Source organism: Diaphorina citri, unplaced genomic scaffold, assembly GCF_000475195.1.
Source record: "Diaphorina citri unplaced genomic scaffold, Diaci psyllid genome assembly version 1.1 scaffold698, whole genome shotgun sequence".
Classification (NCBI taxonomy): domain Eukaryota; kingdom Metazoa; phylum Arthropoda; class Insecta; order Hemiptera; family Psyllidae; genus Diaphorina; species Diaphorina citri.
Window position 1 is genome coordinate 32,861 of NW_007378131.1, and position 17,798 is coordinate 50,658.

General features: G+C 41.5%; 1 protein-coding gene and 1 long non-coding RNA gene across 2 annotated transcripts in view; both read left to right on the plus strand.

Annotated features, from left to right (window-relative positions):
* Positions 1–6,577: 6,577 nt before the first annotated feature.
* LOC103511293 (protein kibra) overlaps positions 6,578–17,798 on the plus strand; it is a gene marked incomplete at its 5' end in the record, with an annotated part of 15,761 nt that continues 4,540 nt past the window's right edge. The window contains 10 exons of the mRNA XM_026825112.1: positions 6,578–6,842; positions 11,929–12,042; positions 12,429–12,507; positions 13,828–13,846; positions 14,101–14,183; positions 14,505–14,732; positions 15,713–15,842; positions 16,264–16,449; positions 16,557–16,851; positions 17,291–17,516. Of these exons, the coding sequence (XP_026680913.1) occupies positions 6,578–6,842; positions 11,929–12,042; positions 12,429–12,507; positions 13,828–13,846; positions 14,101–14,183; positions 14,505–14,732; positions 15,713–15,842; positions 16,264–16,449; positions 16,557–16,851; positions 17,291–17,516 (1,625 nt within the window). The remainder of the gene's footprint in view (positions 6,843–11,928; positions 12,043–12,428; positions 12,508–13,827; positions 13,847–14,100; positions 14,184–14,504; positions 14,733–15,712; positions 15,843–16,263; positions 16,450–16,556; positions 16,852–17,290; positions 17,517–17,798) is intronic.
* Positions 7,363–9,182, plus strand: LOC113468300. The gene is made up of 2 exons (XR_003392104.1): positions 7,363–7,528; positions 9,119–9,182. It is a non-coding gene; the product is annotated as an uncharacterized LOC113468300 (long non-coding RNA).

The window sequence follows — 17,798 nt, forward strand, 5'->3', positions numbered from 1 at the left end:
TTGATTTTGAGTGTTGAGTTGATGGGGTATAGATCGGATTGTGCAGACTAACACCCATATTTATGAACAAAATGCTGGCTCTTAAGTTCGTGCTAAGCATAGTCTCAAGGCATTTGATTGGTCAATTTTGACTTGAGACTGATCTAAGAACGATCATTCTTGTTCATAAATACGAGTCTTACACCCATATTTATGAACAAAATGCTGGCTCTTAAGTTCGTGCTAAGCATAGTCTCAAGGCATTTGATTGGTCAATTTTCAACCATCTCAATCAAACGTTTTGTGTTGCATCCTTGTCACGTTTGTGAACTACATACCAAATTTCAAGTCTCCAGCTTATACCGTTCCCGAGATATTGTTAAGTTACACCAAAAACCGCCAAAAAGCGGTAAAATGCCGCCAACCGTTGCACCGATCTTAACCAAAAGTTTCGTGTCGCATCCTTGTCACATTTGACAGCTACATACCAAATTTCAAGTCCCTAGCTCTTACCGTTCTCGAGATATTTTGTTTACAGACAGACAGACACACACGGACCAATGGCTGAAACTTTGGATTTAAGCTCTAGGGACCTCAAAACGTGTTTCGACACTAAAATCTGACCATCGAAAATTTGACCCGATTACATTACTTTCCCTCCTATAGGATAAGGAAAGTAAAAAACATTGTTGCACACAAAAAGTCCACTCCGAGGCTTAGGTGGTAGGGGCAAACAGCCCTAACAGTCGGGTTCAGCTTATACGAGTGTACGAATCTCCAGGAAACATTCAATATTATCGTCTTACATTTCCAGCACCTGTGTGGTATGCCTTGCTTTATGTAGACTGTAGAGTTAGGTGGTAGAGAATGCCACAGGTACCGTAGTCATAGTCAACCTCCAAGAGTCAGTGTACCTCGTATTTCCTACCCACTACCCACTCACGTACACTCATTGGAATGAAATGAATGATAAACCTGGTGGTAGATACTAAATTCACATTGTTGCACACAAAAAGTCCACTCCGAGGCTCAGGTGGTAGGGGCAAACAGCCCTAAAAGTCGCGAACAGCCCTAAAAGTCGGGTTCAGCTTATACGAGTGTACGAATCTCCAGGAAACATTCAATATTATCGCCTTACATTTCCAGCATCTGTGTGGTGGGCCTTGCTTTATTTAGACTCTAGAGAGTTAGGTGGTAGAGAATGCCACAGGTACCGTAGTCGTAGTCAACCTCCAAGAGTCGGTGTACCTCGTATTTCCTACCCACTACCCACTCACGTACACTCATTGGAATGAAATGAATGATAAACCTGGTGGTAGATACTAAATTCTCAGAAGGTCGGATAGTACATAGCATAGATATGGTCTGAATAAACTCACACCAACATCATCATCATTATCATCATCATCATCCTGCTTTCATGTATGATAGGTTAGACACCTTCAAATTCTAATTTCTGGATTTTTTTTTTTTTTTTTTTTTTTTTTTTTTTTTTTTGGACTTCCATCCACTAGAAACATTGGTAGGTGATTGTGACATATCCACTACTGAAAAGCAATACAAAATAGGTCATTTACGGAGATTTCCTTACCAACCTCGTAATCCCATTCCTGATATCAGAGTATCCAGAGAGGTACCTCGTCCATGTTATTTATACCTAATGTTATACAACTCAGCCAATGCGTATCCTTTCTCTCTTAACTTTAAACGGTTCTACATAGGTAATTATTATTATACCAATCGACATTCAACATCTTCCAAATCTTCACATTTGATGACCTATACGCACAAACCTAGGCAAGTTTTAGGGGAAACTACACCGTGATAAACACGACCTAACATTGGGCCATTGCACTGACCCGTATATACCTAACGTTATACAACTCAGCCAATGCGTATCCTTTCTCTCTTAACTTTAAACGGTTCTACATAATTATTATTATACCAATCGACATTCAACATCTTCCAAATCTTCACATTTGATGACCTATACGCACAAACCTAGGTAAGTTTTAGGGGAAACTACACCGTGATAAACACGACCTAACATTGGGCCATTGCACTGACCTCGATCTGGCGACCTCTGAACTACGAGACCACAACATCACCACATGTGGCTTTTCGAAATCGTCTCGGCTGACCTCAAAAGAAGCGATTATAATTTAGTTTTAAATGTGAAATACTCGTATGAAGAATTTGAAGATTTACGTAAAAATGTAGTCTGCAGTAGTGGAAGTGTTCGAAATTTGCTCTTTGGACTTGCTTTGGAGGACTGATTTGGGCTTAAAACTGAGTGAAGCGGAGTGCATAGAGCATCGAGCAGATAGAGGAAAGTGACGGTAGAGCAGAGGTTCTCAAACTGGGGGGCGTGGAGACAAATCAGGGGGGGGGGGCTATTGTGAAACCCTGAAGACTTATTAGATTTAGAATAGATTGAGGATAGAGTATGGTGGCTGCTGGCGTGGAATTGCAAACACCTCTACTGATCAATTTGATAGTGTTGTCTGTTATGTGCGTGTCTCATAACAACCTATGGGTTGTGTGACTTGTGTGGCGTATGACGAATAAATTAGCCTTAATAGTGTCCCACCAGGGCGATGTGTGAACCTGTAAATCTGAATTTAAGTCCAACTGATCTAATGAATTCTCTTTCTTCACTAAAAAGAACGTCGTAATTTTTTGGTTCCTAGACTGAAAAGGTAGCTCGCTAAGGGTCTCCTAGCCATCCGACCCATAAAAGTTTGGCCACCCCTGGCCTAGGGGATAGTGTCAAAGAAATATGCCTAGGTGCATAACCATAATATGTCAATGATTGTAATCAAGACAGGACAAAATTTTCCTTTTTTAAAGCCATCAATGATGTTTAGTAAACCTGTATAAGATAATGTGAAATACTCGTATGAAGAATTTGAAGATTTACGTAAATGTAGTCTGCAGTAGTGGAAGTGTTCGAAATTTGCTCTTTGGACTTGTTTTGGAGGGGAGGACTGATTTGGGCTTAAAACTGAGTGGAGCGGAGTGCATAGAGCATCGAGCAGGTAGAGGAAAGTGACGGTAGACTCCGGTAGAGGGTACACGTTCTTGTACCCTCTGCCGACCGAAAAAGCATTGAACTGAAAGCAAAAAGATCTATGCGCTCCGCTCTCCGCTCCATTCTGTTTTAATTAAGACTTCAGGTTTAGGTAATCAAACGCTTTGTGAGAGGTGGGAAGGTGGGACAATAGACACAATCCTATAGTTCTTCCTGAAACGGTCGAGTACTTCATGAACGGCCTGGGCCTTCCTCTAAAGGTCGTTTCCCACTTGTCGTCAGTTTTATGCGATTTTTTCCCGAATGTCCTGTACGCAATGTAATTTAAATGAGAGTGTTCTCTCTACACACGACACGATTTTTTTTCCGAACGATAATTGGGAACGGGCCTTATGGAAGAATGATCGAGTTTCTAAAACCAGACGGCCTTTTTGGCCCATAACAGCGGCGTAGCCAGGCTAAAAATACGAAGTGGTGTGCTGTTTACACCTAATTATTTTCATATTAATTTATTACTTGGTTTATTTTCATTTCAATGAGATGGAATGTAATGAGATTGCTCGACTGACGTAAAATTAATAGATTATACTACACATTCTTCAAAGACGAAATTTATTCGAATAATTAATTTAAATTCAAAATGTGGATTGTAGAAATAAGAAAAGTTTGAAGGTCTTAAAATAGTGAAAATAATAATTGCTGTCCTTGAACAATCATAATCCCGAATGAACCCGAATACCAAGTGCCCCGCCCCTTCACATGTTATTATATTGGAACCTACCTGTTAACGAATAAATCCGAACACGAATTTGCCCCGCCCACTCAACTATGGACATGGAAAACCAAGAGTGGATGTTCTACAATTAGAACCTAGCTCGAGAGATACCATGGCGTGATGATGGCTGAGCTAAATTCTTCTCGGTCTGTTTTTTGGGTTGAATTTTTTTCGGTCTACAGAGTTCTCTCTCAATAGGAGCCAGAGCCAGGACTTGCTGATGTAGCTGGAACCGATGGGTTTTAGAACCTAGCTCGAGAGATACCATGGCGTGATGATGGCTGAGCTAAATTCTTCTCGGTCTGTTTTTTGGGTTGAATTTTTTTCGAGTGACTGTAGGTATTATGAGTCCTCTTTTTTGTAGGTTAAGTCAGAGTATTGATGGGGTTTTTTGAGCATTTGCAGTGAAGAGCTGTAGAGTAGCATTACCTTTTTTGTAGGTTGAGTCAGAGTATAGATGGGGTTTTTCGAGCGGATTGCAAGGTCTCATATATCTCTGAGGACTCTGAGTAATTTTATTGTAAACATTACCCATGAAATAAATGAGACCTTATTTAGACTGCGGGAGTAAAGGGACTTTTCAGTCTCATTCTGGTAGGATAAACAAGGTATTTTCTATTCTACTATCTACTTCTACTGTTTAGGCACAATAGGTACTAAACTAAAGTCCTCTTTGTAGGTTGAGTCAGAGGTGGATGGGGTTTTTGGGTGGATCGCCAGAGCACTGTTGAGCAGCATCTGCAGTGAAGAGCTGAATTCTATTGTGAGGACTTTTGAAGTTGCTTCTACTGTTTAGGCACAATAGGTACTAAACCAAAGTCCTCTTTGTAGGTTGAGTCAGAGGTGGATGGGGTTTTTGGGTGGATTGCCAGAGCACTGTTGAGCAGCATCTGCAGTGAAGAGCTGAATTCTATTGTGAGGACTTTTGAAGTTGTGATTCACTTAAAAACAGTCCTATTTTAATTGGATATTTTTCCTTGCATATTTTTGCTGCGAAAGAATGCGTAGAGATTTCATTCGAAAGAATTCCGTTCCATTAGGGTTTAGAATTTTATATTTCTAAAAAAAAAAATTATATAACTTTTTAGTTGTAGAGGTATTTCCTATTAACGTCAGAGATCACTTGGAGTTGGAATGCACGCTATTTCCTAAAGTTTTTTTTTCTTATGTTAGTCATGTAGGACTGACTGTAGGTGCCTAAATTCTATGTGGAATGTAGGGTTTACGAGGATACCGGTATTATCAGTATATTATTCCTCTTTTTCCTTCTTCTTCTTCTTCTTCTTCTTCTTTTTTAAGGCTTTATGGCAGAATTCTCACACAGTGAGCTCTTCCACCCAACCTTCTTTCCTTCTTTGATCCTCATGATAGTCTAAAAATAAGGAAAGTAAAAAAAAAGGATATATATATATATATATTTTTTTTCTCAAGATATTTTGTTTACAGACAGACACACACACGGACCAATGGCTGAAACTTTGTATTTAGACTCTAGGGACCTCAAAACGTGTTTTGGCACTAAAATCTGACCATCGAAAATTTGACCCGATTACATTACTTTCCTTCCTATACTTTTTTATCCTACATATCCTTGATAGTCCTATTAATCCTATATCCTTGATAGTCCTATTAATCCTATATCCTTGGTTCACATATCTCAGTTAACCCAATACTCTCTCGATACTATGCGCTGGGGATATTTTTTTGCAATTCCTCCGACTTTTTTTCGTGCGTAGGTACCTCTTTCGGATAGGTATACTTTATTTTTTGGATTTTTATCCACGTCTTTTTCACATTTTTTTCCGCGTATTTCCGATTCTTCAATTTTTGGATTTTTATTGAAATTCCTTCTTACTTTTTTTCTTCAATTTCAATTTGTACGTCACCGAAAAAATAGTCCGAGAAGCTTCGAAGTGAATTCCAAAGCTCGATTTGCGTTCGACTTTTTCCTGGTGTATTTTTATTGCTCTTTTAATGTCCCCGGCTAAATAGCGTGTACGCGTTCAAGTGATTTCTTGAACTTGCGTCCTTTTTTTTCCTCGTCTGATTTTATTGCTCTTTTAATGTCCCCGGCTAAATAGCGTGTACGCGTTCAAGTGATTTCTTGAACTTGCGTCCTTTTTTTTCCTCGTCTGTGATGTGTGTAAATGGTGTTGCATTTTTTTTATTATTATTTTTTTTTTTTTAATAATTACCTATATCTTAATAGTTTTATCTATCAGAAATTATAAGATGACTACTTTTCCCTCTCTCTCTCTCTTCTCTCTCTCTCTCTCTCTCTCTCTCTCTCTCTCTCTAACTAAGCTATCTAGGCTGGCTTATTCTATTTCTTCTTTTTTCTCTCAATGGATTCCGTTTCATTCTAATCTGGTAGATTCTTTTCTGGTAGAACTTTTTATCTGATTCCACCCTGCCTAACCAGGTCGCAGTGACCAAGGGCGTTTCTTAAAGCCGGTGTCCCTAACTTATACCAATACCCCCTAAAATCCAAGTATCATTATGCTTATACCTTGATATGGCAAAAGAGTTCGGTACACTCTATGTGCCCCAAGATCAATAAGGTAATGGAAGGATAGATAGAGCATTCCTTTACCACTGCAATGGTCTCGTTTGAAGAAGAAGAAGAAGAAGAAGAAATGGGAGGTCCGCCATGTTATTGGTCCAAAAAATATTTCAATATCAATTTTAAAGAGATAGATCAGTAATCAGTATTACATAGTTACAGGTTTCTGTTGTCCTGCGCACCTCATACAATAATATTTAAAATGTCAATTTTGACCTCTCTTTTGCAGTGTGGAGCAGAAGCTAGGAGCCACCGGAACGGACAGCACAGGAGGCTGCTACAACATCACCGAGGTGCAGGCTATCATGGCCGAGCTACTCGAGATCGAGAAGTCCCTACGCTCCGGCGAGAAGGAACGTAGCGAGCTCATGCAGAGCCTAGCCAAGCTCAAGGATGAGCTGACCCGGCTCGAACTGTGCGGAGATTCGAGCCCGGACGTGTCCACGCTCAATCTGACTCTGAGCACGGCCTCACAGACTGACCTGTGCGCAGAGGTAAGGAGTTTATTTAATTTACGCAGACCGGGGAACTTCTGGAGTGTGGTTTTTGTTGAGACAAGGAATCACCATCTCTGGTCTTGTCTTTTAAAATCACAAGACGAGACATTGCTCTGTTTCTTGTCTCATAATTCTCACCAATTTCTCATCCCGTCATGCATCACTATTTGGACTTTAGCCCTTTATGTTTACTCTCAAATGATGATCTGATAAAATTGTCTCACAAACTTTGTTTTTCCTTCTGATACTATGGTATTCGTTTTCCATACAACCCAATAGTCCTAATTCTAACCCCATCCTCTCTCTCCCCCCTCTAGGTACAAACATGTCGCAGGGCTCCGGCCTGGGGAGGCCCTCATCTCCGCTATCGCCCATATCCGAGACCCCACCCCTGGTACCATCTCTGGTCTTGTCTTTTGAAATCACAAGACGAGACAGTGCTCTGTTTCTTGTCTCATAGTTCTCACCAATTTCTCATCCCGTCATACATCACTATTTGGACTTTAGCCCTTTATGTTTACTCTCAAATGATGATCTGATAAAATTGTCTCACAAACTTTGTTTTTCCTTCTGATTTCAGGCGAAGAAGGAGATATACGATGTGAAACAGCAGCGACTTTATCTTGCCCAGGACGAGTACAATCATTTGAACAATGCCCTGTTGAACAACTCACGAAGTAGCTGTAAGTATAAAAACCCAGCCAATGGACACTCCAGGCCAGGACATTTCGTTAGAGGCTCAGGACGATCTTCTTAGAGGTTAAGAGAGGAACCTTTGAGTTATCGGAATACGAAGGATACTTCTTAATGTACCGATTGTTGTTGTTGTTTACTTGTGTAAACCATTTGATCACTATTATATTGAGATTATTTTTGCTCTAGGTCCCGGGTTCGATTCCGATCCGGGGCGATAAAGGCTAAATATTTAAGGTTTGTTTTCGGAACAGTTGGCTTTCTCCTATCCTGTCTTCCTTCTCTCTTCGCTTTCGGGACAGTGAGACCTTAGCTGTTCCAGCCCCCTGTCAACCTCCTTCGGGGTAAATCCGTTCAGGTCGAAATCCGCCCTGGGCGAGAAAGCGATCTAGCGCTTTACAAGGCAGACGCGCTACTGTCCAAACTAGGAATTTTAATTGTGTTAAGCATATTTAAATGTTCGTCACAAATATCGTTCCCCGATTATTACACCTAGATAAATTTACGACTTGACTTGGACTCGAACCACCAACATCCAGATCCAAAGTCCGACGCTTTAACAACTGCACCGTCCGAACTAACTAGGCTGACTGGTAAATCCTTCATAATAGAAGTGGTAAGTCCTTGTTTATCCTACATATCCTTGATAGTCCTCCATATCCTATATCCTTGATAGTCCTATTAATCCTATATCCTTGGTTCACATATCTCAGTTAACCCAATACTCTCTCGATACTATGCGCTGGAGCTGAGCTATTTCTCATTCCTTCCTATTCAAATTCCTTTGTGTTTAACCCGCTCGGGTTACTGCGGGTCATGTTGGGGTCTCATATTTGGATCAGGACATCTCATCGAGTCCTAACTCCTAGTTTTTGATTATTTTTCTTTTGGGAGTTTTGCCCCCGGGTGGTATCCTACATATCCTTGATAGTCCTCTATATCCTATATCCTTGATAGTCCTATTAATCCTATATCCTTGGTTCACATATCTCAGTTAACCCAATACTCTCTCGATACTATGCGCTAAAAACCCAGCCACTAACCTATCTGTGGGTAATTGGACATAATATGAAAGCTGTCCGGTGGACCGACTCTTTTTACCCGGAGAAAAGTGTCCCCGAGGGGCAACTTCAGCCGAAAATGTCCCTTAGAGACTAAAAATGACCGATGAATGTGGTGCCCAAGGGTCTTTGCCTGAGACGTAGTGTGTTTTATGCCCCTCATCAGATGGACGAGAAGAAGTCAAGTTCCGTTAAGTATCAGGTTAAAACTAGAGAACCAAGCAATAACCATTAGTCCTCCAATTTTCCTATTTATTTTTTAGTCCGTCCTTCCTTTATTATTACTAATAATAAAAGGTATAGTAGACGGACTATTGTATTCGCTTCGGTGTCTGTCAGTCTGTCCCCATAGATCCATAGAAGGACTTATCCAAACCTGTTCGACCTATATATCATTGCAATGAAGTGCGAGTATAATTTTTTGCTGTCTCTAAAAATTGAACTGGGCACCAACCGGACCATCTTTCCCCCTCCTTTTTTTTAACTTCAACTAACTTCTCCAATCCCATTCTCTTCCAGTATGTTCGAGCTCCTCAAGTGCCAGTACAAAGTACGACGTAGACCTACTCAAGTCAGACGTAGCCCTAGCTAGAGACCACCCCTGGAGACGGGCGGACCCCCCTCACCCCCGTCTACCCGTAGCGTGTCCGCTGCCGTGTCGGATGAGAGCGTAGCGGGAGACAGCGGGGTGTTCGAAGCGTCGCACGTCAAACGTCACCTGTCCGACTCGAGCCAGTGCGAAACGGCGCAGGTGCAGATTAAACTCAGGTAAGACCGAAAACATGGATTGGTTGGCTGTTTTTTTTTGGGGGGGGGCGGCAAGGCTAGCCCAGTGGTAACGCGCTTGCTTGCCATGCAGAAGGTCCCGGGTTCGAATCCCACCATCGACAAAAAATTGTACTCGTTTTAGTGGTAACGTGCTTGCTTGCCATGCAGAAGGTCCCGGGTTCGAATCCCACCATCGACAAAAATTTGTACTCGTTTTTCGATTGAAAATATTTCAACGGGAGACTTTCTGGTGTTCTTGTTGACCATGCACCTAATAGTGTGATGTACTACAGCACATTGCTACTACACAGACTCGTAAAGTTCAATGTAGGTACTAGATATGTCATTATACAAAATAGAAATGTACTAGATATGTCATTATACAAAATAGAAATGTACTAGATATGTCATTATACAAAAGGGTCTCATATTTGGATCAGGACATCTCATCGAGTCCTAACTCCTAGTTTTTGATTATTTTTCTTTTGGGAGTTTTGCCCCCGAGTGGTTCTGCTTGTATTTTCATTTTTTTTTTTTTGTCAGATTTCTTTTTTCTATATCAATCTCTTCTACTGATAGGAAATACACCTACGTCTTCTACAATTGAGGTTGACTGACTGATAGCTCGAAGTACACACCAGGGATTTTCGTAGATTCGTATAAGCTTAACCCATCCCTTGGGGCAAATTGCCCCTACACCTAAGCCTCGGAGTGAGCTTTTTGTATATGGAGTTAAGCTGGTTACACACCGGGGATGACGGTGGTGAAAAAATCTCACATAAGTAAACTCGGAAAAGCTAGAAATGTGAAAGAGAGGGACTGAAAACCCTGCCAATTGGCACAGGATCAAAAAAAAAAAGAAGAAAATCCTCTTTCCTCTCCTGTGTTGGGTGAACCAATCAAATCCAGAAGAAAAAGAAAATATCCTACAGGTAAAGGGACTTTCCAGTCCTATCCTGGCAGCATACACAAACGAATTCCAAGAGAATTCCAAAACCACCCAGCCAATAACCTATCTGTGGGCAATTGGACATGTTATGAAAGGTGTCCGGTGGACTGACTCTTTTTACCCGGAGAAAAGTGTCCCCGAGGGGCAACTTCAGCCGAAAATGTCCCTTGGAGACTAAAAATGACCGATGAATGTGGTGCCCAAGGGTATTTGCCTGAGACGTAATGTGTTTTATGCCCCTCATCAGACGGACGAGAAGAAGTCAAGTTCCGTTAAGTATCAGGTTAAAACTAGAGAACCAGGCAATAACCATTAGTCCAATTTTCCTATTTTTGCAATTGCAGTGCGAGTGTAATTTTTTGCTGTCACTAAAATCGAACCGGGCACCAACCGGACCATCTTCCCCCCCCTTTCTTTTTAACTCCAACCAACGTCTCCAATCTCATTCTCTTCCAGTATGTTCGAGCTCCTCAAGTGCCAGTACAAAGTACGACGTAGACCTACTCAAGTCGGACGTAGCCCTAGCTAGAGATCGTGTATCCCGCCTCAAACGAGAACTAGAACAAATTAGAACCGAAATGAATTACACGCAACGCGGAGTTACGCAGACTTTTTGCCGGCTAAGCTTTTGCTAATTTTATGACAAAGAATAATAATAATACTCTTGAGTCGATATCGTTATGAAGACACTATCAAGTTTGATGTTGGGAAGAAACAAGGAAACTGGAAAGATATAAAGGCTAACCAAAGGTATAGCAATAGAGTCTGGTGGAGGGGCTTTGTTCATCGACCTGTCCTATAGGATAGAACGATAATGGTTATGTACTTATGTACTCTCGAGTCGAAGGTAACCACTGGGCGAGGTTAACCACGGAGACGTTCTCTACCATCTGACATTCTAACCCTTAGAGCTCCATTATTAAAATGGTCATATACCTCGGCTGGGATCGAACCCACGCCCTTCTGTTTACCAGACGAGCGTCTTGACCACTACGCTACCTAGGCAGATGTCAAGTAGACCAAAAATTGGAAGGAATATATTATAATATTTGTAATTAATAATATCAATAAAACTTCAAAGGCAAAGAAGAAGAAGAATATCAATAAAACATCATAAAAAATGTCACAAAGTTCTAAAATGGGAGTTTTTATTGAATGCTTCGGAGTTAGCCCTCAAAATATTCATTAACGTTAAGTCTAATCGACCTGCACACTAGGATTAATTACTTTCTATTCATATATTCATAATTATAAATAAATGATTTTCATACATATGAATACTAATCGAATTCCATTCTATTTACAGTTGGTACCCATGGGAACACGTCTAGCGGAGATGGCACGCATGCGACTCGAATACGACGAAACGAGTATAGCAATAGAGTCTGGTGGAGGGGCTTTGTTCATCGACCTGTCCTATAGGATAGAACGATAATAGTTATGTACTTATGTACTCTCGAGTCGAAGGTAACCACTGGGCGATGTTAACCACGGAGACGTTCTCTACCATCTAACATTCTAACCTTTAGAGCTCCATTATTAAAATGGTCATATACCTCGACTGGGATCGAACCCACGCCCTCCTATTAATCGAATTCCATTCTATTTACAGTTGGTACCCATGGGAACACGTCTAGCGGAGATGGCACGCATGCGACTCGAATACGACGAAACGCGCAAACGTATCCAAATCATTCAGACGCAACTAGCCGATCTAGAAGAGAAGGTAAGATTGATTGATTGCCCTTGGGATCAATTTTTTTTTTTTATTATTATTTTTAAGTGTTCTGGATTTTTTTTCTAGCTCTTTGACTACCTACTTGATCCTGCTAAAGATTTTTGTTTTGTCTGATTTATTCAGAATATCTGGAAGAGATGAGAGCTACATAAGAACAGAGTTGGGAATTAAGGGTGAGAAAAAGGCGAGGGAGACCGAAAACCCGAAAGATTGTGCGAATCTGGACTTGGATGGAAAAAAATTATGGGGACATGGGGTACACAATAGAGCTACCTGGAAGAGACTAACAAGTTTTCCCAACATTTTACTTAGGAATTGACCATCCCATTCAAATATTTTACTCGAATACATACATATGTATGTCCATTTTCCAGGTGACCCCAGGCCAAGCAGAATCGGACAAGGACCGCCTCATTCTGTTCCAAGAGAAGGAACAACTGCTACGCTCCCGTAGTATGTCCCTCATCAGATGGCCGATAAAAGACACAATAGTTCCCATTTAGGTGCTGGGTCAACACGAGAAAGTAACCCGCTGAAATGTTTGCAATCGAAAAACGAATACAAATTTTTGTCGATGGTGGGATTCGAACTCGGGACCTGCGTTACCACTGGGCTCACCTTGCCCAGTGCCCCATAAACCAGGTTAGTGTAAATCCATCTTCGTAAGTAGTACTCACCCTACAAATATAGGAGTTCCGCGCCACAGGCGAAAATGTCTGCGAGCGTTTGATCACGATTGACTTGCTTCCACTGCCCGTACCAAGAGTGGATGTTCAGATCGGCATTTTTTGTCAGCCTCTCGATCAGTCTTAGGGTGATTACTTTGCGCTGACATTTGGTTGTGGCTAGACGATTTTTACGAGTGGATGCCCTTCGCACTCAACCTTTTCTATTTCTTTAGCTAAGGGAATTTTCAGGCTGGTATACTCCTTGTTTAAAGTCCCCCAGCCAGACTGCTATTACTATCATTCTGTACAAATTATCAAATAATATTAAGGATAAAATTCCATACCTCTGCGAGGATCGAACCCACGCCCTCCCGATTACCAGACGAACGTCTTAACCACTACACACTCACCTATCAGCAATGGCTCGGTTGGACATTTCCAGAGCATCCTTCAGATCTTGCTCTAACTTCCTAATGTCTGCCTGTATATCACTCATTTCCTCGTGACTTCGTCTCGCACGAGAGCTCGAACTAATGATGCTCCTCAGCTCGCGTAGCAGTTGTTCCTTCTCTTGGAACAGAATGAGGCGGTCCTTGTCCGATTCTGCTTGGCCTGGGGTCACCTGGAAAATGGACATATGTATTTGAGTAAAATATTTGAATGGGATGGTCAATTCCTAAGTAAAATGTTGGGAAAACTTGTTAGTCTCTTCCAGGTAGCTCTATTGTGTACCAATTGATTGCCCTTGGGATCAATTTTTTATTATTATTTTTAACTGTTTTGGATTTTTTTCTAGCTCTTTGACTACCTACTTGATCCTGCTAAAGATTTTTGTATTGTCTGATTTATTCAGAATATCTGGAAGGGATGAGAGCTACATAGGAACAGAGTTGGGAATTAAGGGTGAGAAAAAGGCGAGAGAGACCGAAAACCTGAAAGATTGTGCGAATCAGGACTTGGATGAAAAAAAAAAAAAAAATTATGGGGACATGGGGTACACAATAGTAATAAAAAAAAAATAATAAATCAACAACACCAACCTCAGTGGTGTAGTAGTTCTATTCTATTCTATTCATAACCTATTTTTCTATTCTATCTCTTGCAGACAAGCAGAGTTGTGTCAGGTTCTAGAAGAGATAGAGCTAAAGCTATATATACTCTCCTAGAATCCCAAACTTTCTGAGTTATCTATATCGTTGGAAAGAGTGCGAAAAGATCTATTTTTTAAAGTTGGTTGCCAACTTCATATTAGTGTTGGATTGAAAGGAGAGCAAAAACAAAATGGCTATATCTATTTAAACTTTGACTCCATTTATGTATCTCGAAACACTTTTTTTGGAATTGGTCCGCTCTTTTTTTTTTTTTTTTTTTTTACAAGGTTCCCCTTTTATTTTTCCGCCTCTACCCTCTCTGTTAGCTCTTCCTCTAGCCTAGGCTCTCTCTCGACCACCAGCTCCAAAGGTGAGCTATATATACTCTCCTAGAATCTCAAACTTTCTGAGTTATCAATATTGTTGGAAAGAGTGCAAAAAGATCTATTTTTTAAAGTTGGTTGCCAACTTCATATTAGTGTTGGATTCAAATGAGAGCAAAAACAAAATGGCTATATCTATTTAAACTTTGACTCCATGTATGTATCTCGAAACACTTTTTTTTTGGACTTGGTCTGCTCTGCCTCTTAGCCATTCATATTATCGCCCGCTAATCTATTCTATTCTATTCCACTGATTAATTCTATTCTATTCTATTCCACTGATTAATTCTATTCTATTCCCCCATCAGGTTCTCTGAGTTCAGGACTCAGCTTCACGGACATCTACGTGCCCTCCTCCTGCATTACAATGTCAGACAGTGGTGCCAACACTAGCAGCGTCAACATGGCCGATCTACACAAGCGAGTGGAGAGGCTACTGAAAGGAGACGTTGCAACACCGCCCCCTCCCCTCCCCCCTCCTCCGTATGAAGCCCCTCCCACCACCTCGTCCAGCCTGGGCGAACTCCTGTATAAAGGTAAGAGAAATAGAATATGCCTACCCTGTTTATACTGCCAGAATGAGACTGAAAAGTCCCTTTACTCCCGCAGTCTAAACAAGGTGTTAAGCATTTGAACAATATTTTCAAAATTACAGTTATAAAATGGCCCTTGCTTGTATTGAAAAAAAAGGGGGAAAATAGTGATTGGTCTGGCTGGGGCAAACAGGGAGTAAACAAACTAAGTCTGGCTGGGGGACTTTACCATTGAGGATATCAGCCTGAAATTTACCCTTCTAAAGATTAAAAAAGTGAATAAATTTTACACTTTAACAAAATGACTATGGCAGGGGTTCTCAACCTTTTAGTAAACACGTACCACTTGAAACTTTCAGAGATTTTGACGTACCACCTTATATTTATATATAATAATTATGCATTTGAACAATATTTTCAAAATTACAATTATAAAATGGCCCTTGCTTGTATTGAAAAAAAGGGGAAAAATAGTGATTGGTCTGGCTGGGGCAAACAGGGAGTAAACAAGCTAAGTCTGGCTGGGGGACTTTACCATTGAGGATATCAGCCTGAAATTTACCCTTCTAAAAATTAAAAAAGTGAATAAATTTTACACTTTAACAAAATGACTATAGTATTCGTTTTCCATACAACCCAACAGTTCTAATTCTATCCCCATCCTCTCTCCCCTTCCCCCTCTAGGTACAAACATGTCGCAGGGCTCCGGCCTGGGGAGGCCCTCATCTCCGCTATCGCCCATATCCGAGACCCCACCCCTGGAGGGGAAAAATAGTGATTGGTCTGGCTGGGGCAAACAGGGAGTAAACAAACTAAGTCTGGCTGGGGGACTTTACCATTGAGGATATCAACCTGAAATTTACCCTTCTAAAGATTAAAAAAGTGAATAAATTTTACACTTTAACAAAATGACTATGGTATTCTTTTTCCATACAACCCAACAGTTCTAATTCTATCCCCATCCTCTCTCTCTCCCCCTCTAGGTACAAACATGTCGCAGGGCTCCGGCCTGGGGAGGCCCTCATCCCCCCTATCGCCCATATCCGAGACCCCACCCCTGGAGACGGGCGGACCCCCATCCCCCCCGTCTACCCGTAGCGCGTCCGCTGCCATGCAGAAGGTCCCGGTTCGAATAATCCCACCATCGACAAAAAAATTGTACTCGTTTTTCGATTGAAAATATTTCAACAGGAGACTTTCTGGTGTTCTTGTTGACCATGCACCTAATAGTGATGTAATACAGCACATTGCTACGACAGAGACTCGTAAAGTTCAATGTACGAGATATGTCATTATACAAAATAGAAATGTACTAGATATGTCATTATACAAAATAGAAATGTACTAGATATGTCATTATACAAAATAGAAATGTCTTTGAAACACCGATATTTAACTTTTTTAGGCGGGATTCAGCTCGCTATCGGTTATTCTATTTGGTTCCTTTCTTGCCTTGGTAATATTGGATAACGCGTTGCGTGAGATAAAAGAAGAACGGAATCTCAATTTTGTGTATCGTTGTTTCGCCCTCCAGGTATTCATCATCAGACAGTACGCTGCACATCAGCATAGAGAAGGCCCGTAGTCTCAGCGCCCTACTGACCCCGGAGGCCGATGACCAAGTGTTCATCAAGGCCAGTCTCCTGCCGAGCGGCCCGGGTTCGGCCTTCACGTGCACCACCAAACCGGTTTCAGCAGGCGGGATTCAGCTCGCTTATCGGTTATTCTATTTGGTTCCTTTCTTGCCTTGGTAATATTGGATAACGCGTTGCGTGAGGTAAAAGAAGAACGGAATTTCAATTTTGTGTATCGTTGTTTCGCCCTCAGGTATTCATCATCAGACAGTACGCTGCACATCAGCATAGAGAAGGCCCGTAGTCTCAGCGCCCTACTGACCCCAGAGGCCGATGACCAAGTGTTCATCAAGGCCAGTCTCCTGCCGAGCGGCCCGGGTTCGGCCTTCACGTGCACCACCAAACCGGTTTCAGCGGCCACCAACAAACCGCGCTTCGGTGAGACGTTTGCATTCTCACCGTTGCCGCTGTCCAAGCTGTGCAGTAAGACGCTGCAGGTGAATGTGTGGACCGTGTCCAGCTGTGCCGAGAAACGAGTCGATTGTGTGGTAAGTTGTGCTTGAATTTAGACTGGCAGTTTATGGCCTAAAAGTCTCATTGTGCAGACAATTCCACCAGGAGAGAGTGCTTTGTATTACCTACATTGCTAGTGAAAATTCTAAAAAGACAAGCTTTTATTACTTGAAAAATAAAAAATCATAGTTATATGAAGCTGAGCAGTAGCTGACATGGCTAGAATCCGATATTTTTGTACCAACGATTTTTACATTCTATCTTTTGTTATCGAAACTCAAAATTGACATCTTAGAAATGGCACGTTTTGGATAAGCAATGATCACATGAGCATCTCATGAAAAATAAATCTTATATTATAAGAACAAGATCCATTCACTCATTCACATTTCACCCACTGATCGCTCTATCTCGAGAACCACAACACCTAGTAATACATCAAAATAAAATATTATTCTATTCTCTCCCCTCCAGGGCTGTGCTCAGGTGAGCCTGGCAGACTTCACTCTGGCCGAGTCCTACTCTAGCTCCAAATGGTACAACATTCTCAGCTTCAAATGTTTCCAAGCTGAGGACCCTGTGCCTAGTACGGCCCCTGCATTGCCCAGCCTGCCCCCTCATATTACTACGGTGAAGGAAGAGAGTTCGGACGAATCCACGATCATTTCCTCCCAGACTAGCACGCTCACGAGAAACCAAGGTAAGTTGTCATATTATTACCGTGAATGAAGAGAGTTTCTAGATGAGCCCAGGATTTTTTCCTCCCTGACTAGTACGCTCATGAGAATACAACTCTAAATAGATACTTCCGTGGCCGAGTGGATATCACATAAGGCTTGGTCCCCGGTTCGATTCCCGGGAGGGTCGAAGTTTGTACTCCAAGCAGGGGTGCACTCTGTGCTTTGAGAAACCAAGGTAAGTTGTCATATTATTACCGTGAATGAAGAGAGTTTCTAGATGAGCCTAGGATTTTTTCCTCCCT